This window comes from Limulus polyphemus, unplaced genomic scaffold (genome assembly GCF_000517525.1).
Source record: "Limulus polyphemus unplaced genomic scaffold, Limulus_polyphemus-2.1.2 Scaffold778, whole genome shotgun sequence".
Lineage (NCBI taxonomy): Eukaryota > Metazoa > Arthropoda > Merostomata > Xiphosura > Limulidae > Limulus > Limulus polyphemus.
In genome coordinates, this window is record NW_013666388.1 from 28267 (window position 1) to 35463 (window position 7197).

The following is a 7197-nucleotide window of genomic DNA, read 5'->3' on the forward strand; positions in this document are numbered from 1 at the left end:
TGACGGGGATTCGAACCCGCGACCCTCAGATTGTGAGTCGAGAGCCTTAACCACCTGGCCATGCCGGGCCAACAAACAAATAAACGTGTTGGGTTTATGACCTAATTACCTGATTTTGTTTTAATAGTTCAAGGTAAGAAGATCCCGTTGTATTACGCTTTCTTTCCCTTAAATGATAAAAGGAAAAGAAATTCTGTTTTATCTTCATAAATAAATAAATACATACAACTGATACTAACCATAAGACACTGTTCCCCAACCAGTAACTGTCGCTATTTTATTCCGTAGGTCATGGCGTGGATGTGGTAAACATATTGGCTGGATGAATTCTGAGAACGCAACAGGCTTTGCTAGCCGCAATAGCGCAATGTCGTTGTAATAGCTGACTTTGTCAAAATCTGGGTGATTTATTATTTCAGTAACAGCGACATCCGTCGGAGAGTTATCATTCTTCTTGCTAAAGTCGTACTCACCTAATCGGACTTTCATCTGATCTATGGTAAGTCTACAATAAATATGAAGAGCAAAACACAACATGAGACTCGTCACTCTTTAGGTAATAAGTATAATTCGACAGTTTTTCGAAAAAAAAAATTTTTTGGTACCGTGTGTTCAAATAAAATAGTTGTAATTTCGCCTTCTCTTTTTTTATTATCTAAGAAATCGTATAATGTATAGTTTGTTCATTAACGGCTGGAGTACGTAGCAAATTATCACCGTGGCTCTGTATCTCTTGAAGTCGAAAGAGGTGTGCAATTGCACCAGAAGTTGAGCTTAAACCTAGCGTGCAAAAACCCAAATAGTATTGTGGCCTCAATCTACTTGAGAAAATGTGATAAAATAACCTACCAATGGGGATGTGATAAAATAACCGGGCAAAAGGAGACATGTTGAAATTGTGAGATAGCAAATTCTATTTTTTTTTGTGTTATGATTGTGTGTATCGGTCATTTATTATTTCCTTCTATCGTTTAGTTTATCTATGAATTTTTAGTTGCATTAAAACACTATCTCACCTTCTGCATAATCATTTGTATGTTGAGTAAATATATGTGTGTATGATGAAACTGGCACCAGCTTCCCTAGCGGTGACGTACAGATACTATTAATGTAGCAGAAGATTATGTAAATTTATGATCACATGAGGTGTACTCTCGTGACCTACTCAGTGAATAAATACCCTGCCAGAAGCTTCTTTAAGAGAGAGAGTCACAAGATAGTTAGTGAACAATACAATTAGCGAGTTATCGATATTGTTATTAACATTGAACGTTATTTTGTGTTGATTGGAATTGTTTTTTTCTTTCTGGTTCTTTTTTCCAATTCCATTATTTGAAATAATATTGATATTTATGATATATTGTTCATTAACATTAGTGTCAAGTCCTGGCCAGGCACGTGTTTATTAACTGTGTTTTGTTACGTGTTGTATTTATTTCCAAGTGTTATTATTTGTGAATAAATTGCTTTTTTGTTGTTGAACCCTAGTTGTAGCGGCGTATTTATTTTAGACCATCACAATCTATAGAAATGTGAAACTAAGATTAGTTTTACTCTCTGTTTTAATCCATTCTGGATACTTTTCTGCATATAAAAATCAACAAACACATTTACTTGGCTAAGAGAGAGAGGCTCAGGACATTGATAATGACAGGAATTGTTTGAATAGTGTATTTGCTGTATTTTTTATTTTTTGGAATAAGGTTTTTTCCTTCTAGTTCCTTTTCCTGATTCAATTATTACTGATTTGTGAATATTTATGATAAATTGTTTATTAATATAATATTGGAGGGAAATCCTGACCAGGCATTTGTTTATTAACTGCGTTGAAACTTTTATTAGCTTTTGTTGTTGAAACCTGATTGTGGCGGAGTGTTCATTTTGGACCATTACAAAATAACCTGTTACAGGTGTATGTGATAAGGTAGCCCACCACAGGGGCGTGTGAAGAAATGGCTTGTCACAGGAGGATGTGCTCAAACAGCCTGTGACAGGAAATGTTATAAAATAATTACTTGCCACAAGGATATAGAAGATAACCTGATACATGACTTATGTTTAAATGGCTTCCATTGTATATCCATTTTAATAGGAAAAAATTTATATGTTAAATGTACAAAAGCCTGTATGTCTGCAATAGCCAAACAACACAAAAATACACGTGGTGGAAATCTAGGTCAGGAAAAGGTCTTGATGGATAAGAACTCATTATTCTTACCTACTTTAACGACACAAACACAGATATATACATACACGTGTACACATTTATACATAAAGCTACATAAGCCATAAAACTTTGATTTAAAAAAATTACTTTACACAAATTAAATTCCATAGAACTTTTTTTTTGTTACCTTTAAAGTAAATAATGACCTTATATCAGTAAGATAGAAACTTTGTCATAGGTAGTTCTGAAAAACATAAATGTTACATTTTCTTACGAGAATTGTTTGTTTGTTTTGAATTTCGCGCAAAGCTACACGAGGGCTATCTGTGCTAGCCGTCCCTAATTTAGCAGTGTAAGACTAGAGGGTCTTGGACTACTCTTTTACCAACGAATAGTGGGATTGACCGTAACATTATAACGCGAGCATGTTTGGTGTGACGAGGATTCGAACTCGGGACCCGCTGATTGCGAGTCGAGCGCCCCCTAACCACCTGGCCATGCCGGGCCTCTTACAAGAAATCAAAACCGGCAATAACGTGTATTGCTATATGGTTACAATATATCTTATGAGATTGGTTGTTTAGGTAGTTATATAGGTTTATGGCACAAAGGAAGGTGTCTATTTGTGCCAAACAACCGGTAAAAAAATGCAAAAAAGTAAAACTGTAAAAAGTAAAAAGAAAAGCTAAAAGCTAAACAATGCCCAAAAAAATCAGGTAAAAAATTAAATAGAATTAAAAAGGCCAATGGCTCGCAAAAATCTGAAAACACAACCAAGCAGAATAGTGTCACCATCGCCAATGACACTGTCCAACGTCGTCTTAAAAGAACAGGTAATACTAATTACCATGGTTTCTGGTAACAGAAAATGATGTTTGAAGTTTATTCCCGTGTCTGGTTTATAGATGTTAATTAATACGTTTTGCAAAAATTATGATTATATTAAATAATACTCAGCATAAAGTTTATCTTTAATAACTGTTTTACACAGTGTGCACCGTGTCTGGTTTATCGATGTTAATTAATACGTTTTGCAAAAATTATGATTATATTAAGTAATGCTCAGCATAAAGTTTATCTTTAATAACTGTTTTACACAGTGTGCACCGTGTCTGGTTTATCGATGTTAATTAATACGTTTTGCAAAAATTATGATTATATTAAATAATACTCAGCATAAAGTTTATCTTTAATAACTGTTTTACACAGTGTGCACCGGTCTCCATTTTAATACCAACATTACTCTCAATAAAGGATTCCAAATAACTCCATTACTGTTTTTAGCATCGGATTTATAAAGTCGCTGTCAATCAACACTCTAGCTTCTGATTTTAAACTGTATCATATTTCGAGAATTATTTAGCATCTTAATGATGTTATGAAAGAGAACTTTAAATAAACTCTATATTCTGTATTCATTTTTATAAAGGTTAATTTACTATTTTATCACAAAAACCACATTTCATTTCGTCAAGCTGTAGATCGTAAAGTCCAAGGTTTGTGCCGCGATACTCTTGTACATATTCCTTAATTCAATTGTATTAGAAGTGACAGTAAATACTATTATTAGTCTCAAAGCTAGACAGCGACCTTGTGACGGCAGGTGCTGCTGACTGTTTGCCTTTCCTCTGATCAGTACTTTAGGATTAGTTTCTTATCTGACCGTTCAGCTCACGTGCACATAAGGTGCCGCTCAGGTTAGAAATACCAATACAAAGTATCATATTCTTTCTGCTTACCAAAATTTTCCCGCCATCTGTGAATATCATAAATGCTTGGGTAAGACGTTTTATATCTAGAGAAGTGACATTTTTAGGGTTTAATTTATACCAATGTCGACTTACCCTTGTGTACAGTGAGCAGCTGTAACAACATAATTTCTATTAATGAGTGCCCCACCACAGAATTGTCCTCTTAAAATTGGAGATCCACGTATCAAAGCGGCCTGTTGGAAAGAGAGCAGTTTTTTAGCACACCCCGAACTAAAATTAAAAAGGGCAAGAATTTTTGGTACAATCCATTCAGTTGTTCAGAAAAATCGTAACAACTGTTAAACTGAGAAGAAAGTCGTTGATTTCATAAACAAAAGTAATAATGTCAATATTTAAGATTTCAAAAAACTCAGTTAAATTAAGTAAATATTATAGGCATTAAACAAAACATTAAAATGTTAAACAACAGCTTCAGAAACGTAGAAAACTAATAGTATTTAACACTTAAACCACCTATAGTGAGTAATGTTATATTACTGTTTGTTACTGTTGTAAAGTATTTACAAAAGAAAGTAAAAAAAAATAAGTCACCCAGTTTCTGTGTAAAACACACAGAAGAGACTAACATTATTAAGTCAAATTAGATACACTATTGGTTATATCTTTGCTTACATTTTTTTTGTGCGGCTCGTGTTCTTAGGGATTAAATATAAGCAGAAAAGTCACAAACCCACAAGCAACTTGGGATATAGATAATTTAGAAAAATCTGTTTATAAAGCCAAGGAGGCCCATATGGATCATCATTGATAAGTCTAGGATTAAAAGCATCAATTTTAAAAAGTGAATTTATATTTCACCTACCATCCATAACCAGTCCCGAGGATCAGCTTCTTTACCTCCAACTATTCTTGTTTTGTATCTAATACCACATTCTAAAGGAAAGGAAAGTTTGTGTAATGTCATACATTCACAAACCAATATATTCTAGTTACGTTGCTACAACACAAAGACACATAGAAGAGGAATGCTCAATACCACATTCTAAAGGAAAGGAAAGTTTGTGTAATGTCATACATCCACAAACCAATATATTCTAGTTACGTTGCTACAACACAAAGACACATAGAAGAGGAATGCTCAATACCACATTCTAAAGGAAAGGAAAGTTTGTGTAATGTCATACATCCACAAACCAATATATTCTAGTTACGTTGCTACAACACAAAGACACATAGAAGAAGAATGCTCAATACCACATTCTAAAGGAAAGGAAAGTTTGTGTAATGTCATACATCCATAAACCAATATATTCTAGTTACGCTGCTACAACACAAAGACACATAGAAGAAGAATGCTCAATACCACATTCTAAAGGAAAGGAAAGTTTGTGTAATGTCATACATCCATAAACCAATATATTCTAGTTACGTTGCTACAACACAAAGACACATACAAGAAGAATGCTCAATACCACACACCGACAAACTAACCACATTCTAGACGTGTTGCTACATTCTAAAAAAAAAAAAACTTTTAATATCTCACACCCACAAACGAATCACATTATACAGATGTTTTTGCTACACGCTAAAAAAATGAGAGTTTATTTAATACTTTACACTTGTAAACTAATAATATTCTAAATATTTAGATATCTTACCAGACTTAATATGTTGAGTGTTAGAGAAAAAAAGTACAATGTTTTATGTAATATCTGAATTAATACATTTATTATTTCAAATTAGACAATGTTAATGTTTTTATTTTGCAGAAATACATTAACACTGGTATGATATTAGTGTTATCGTATATTAATGTTACTGTACATAACACTGGCTAGCGTTTCACGGCAGATAATTTTGTAACAAACTTGCATAATGAGCTATCTGTACTGTTCTCACCACGGGTTTCGAAACCCGTTTTCTAGAGTTACAAGTCTTCAGACTTACTGCTGTGCCACGGGGGGGGGGGCACAAATGATGGGCTGTAATTTTATCTCTGGTTTGAAACTCATGGTTGACTTACCGATAACAATGTGATGTAAATATGGGGTACAAAGTGAATTCTTATTATTATGAAAAAAGGTATTCACAGGCATTACCTATTAAGTGAGAAAATTATTTTGCTATGTGAAATCCTTTTTAGCAGAGATATGCATACCCTATCATTAGGTATGTCACTTATTACAGAAAGCATGTTTTTTTGAAACAATAGCCCTGTTATTTCGAAACAGTGGTCCTGAACGAGGCTTAATAGTTAATATATCTAACTGAGGATCCGAGGCCCCGGTTTTGGAACGTATTGTTGTCAGTAATCTACTATTAGCTGTGTCACTTATTACAGAAAATATATTACTTTGAAGCATTGGCTTTCAACGTGGCTTAATGGTTATTATATATATATATAAAATTGTGAATCCGAGGGTTTCGAGTTCGAGACTATGTGCTGTCGGTAATTATTATTATCTTTACCATTTCATATGAAGAAGAATACGAATTATAGAAAACATGTTAATTTTAAAGAGCGGTCCTTTGCGTCCAATGGTTAATATATTTGACTATAGGGATCCGAGGGTCTATGGTTCAAGACGTGGTGCTGCAATGCATTTTGCACAGTTTCAGCTATGGATGAGTTATAAGAGTAATAATCACTTCCACTATTCGATTTACGAGTAGCCTCCTCAGGCGGTGGGTGTTCCAGACTGGTCACCTTTCCTCTGATCCGAAGCTCAAAATTAGGGACAGCTACGCCTGAACCATATGGTTCTCCGATTTGGTCGTTTAGTTCATTGTGTGTACAAGATATAGTTCAGGTAATCAAACATTTTGAAAAAAATATGAAAAATAAACATAATAGTAACAATAGAAATCCTTTAACGTTAGAAGACCAGAGCTTTCATTTATCCCTTAAAACTTCTCCTCCTATACAAATGAACGAGCGTTTCTCTAAATATTGAGTAATCCTATAAAACAGTCGAAAGTTGTTATGAACATTTCTCATACAAAATCGCCAATTTGATAATCCACAGAAGTAATAGTTTCGTTTTGTGTTTAATTTCTGATTACGAGTATTATTTTGTTACTCGTTACAAAGAGCCTTAATAATTCAACTCCTTCTGATTAGCCTCCCAGTGGCTCAGTGGTAACACTTATAACACTAAAAACCAGGTTTCGATACCCCTTGTGGGCTCAGCACAAATATCTCACTGGGTAGTTTTGTGCTTAACAACAACAACAAAAAAAAAAAAATTCTAATAAGAAAAATGAAACAAAGATTCGTTATTAGATGAAATACATGGAGGTGTGTGGGGGGAGGAA

At 33.9% G+C, this 7197-nt stretch overlaps 1 protein-coding gene across 1 annotated transcript in view; it reads right to left on the bottom strand.

Moving 5' to 3' along the window:
* Positions 1-7197, bottom strand: part of LOC106460476 — a 43859-nt gene that overhangs the window by 4002 nt on the left and 32660 nt on the right. Inside the window, exons 13-15 of the mRNA XM_022387214.1 lie at positions 4742-4816; positions 4012-4112; positions 240-505 (exon numbers count right to left, since the gene is read on the bottom strand). Of these exons, the coding sequence (XP_022242922.1) occupies positions 240-505; positions 4012-4112; positions 4742-4816 (442 nt within the window). The remainder of the gene's footprint in view (positions 1-239; positions 506-4011; positions 4113-4741; positions 4817-7197) is intronic.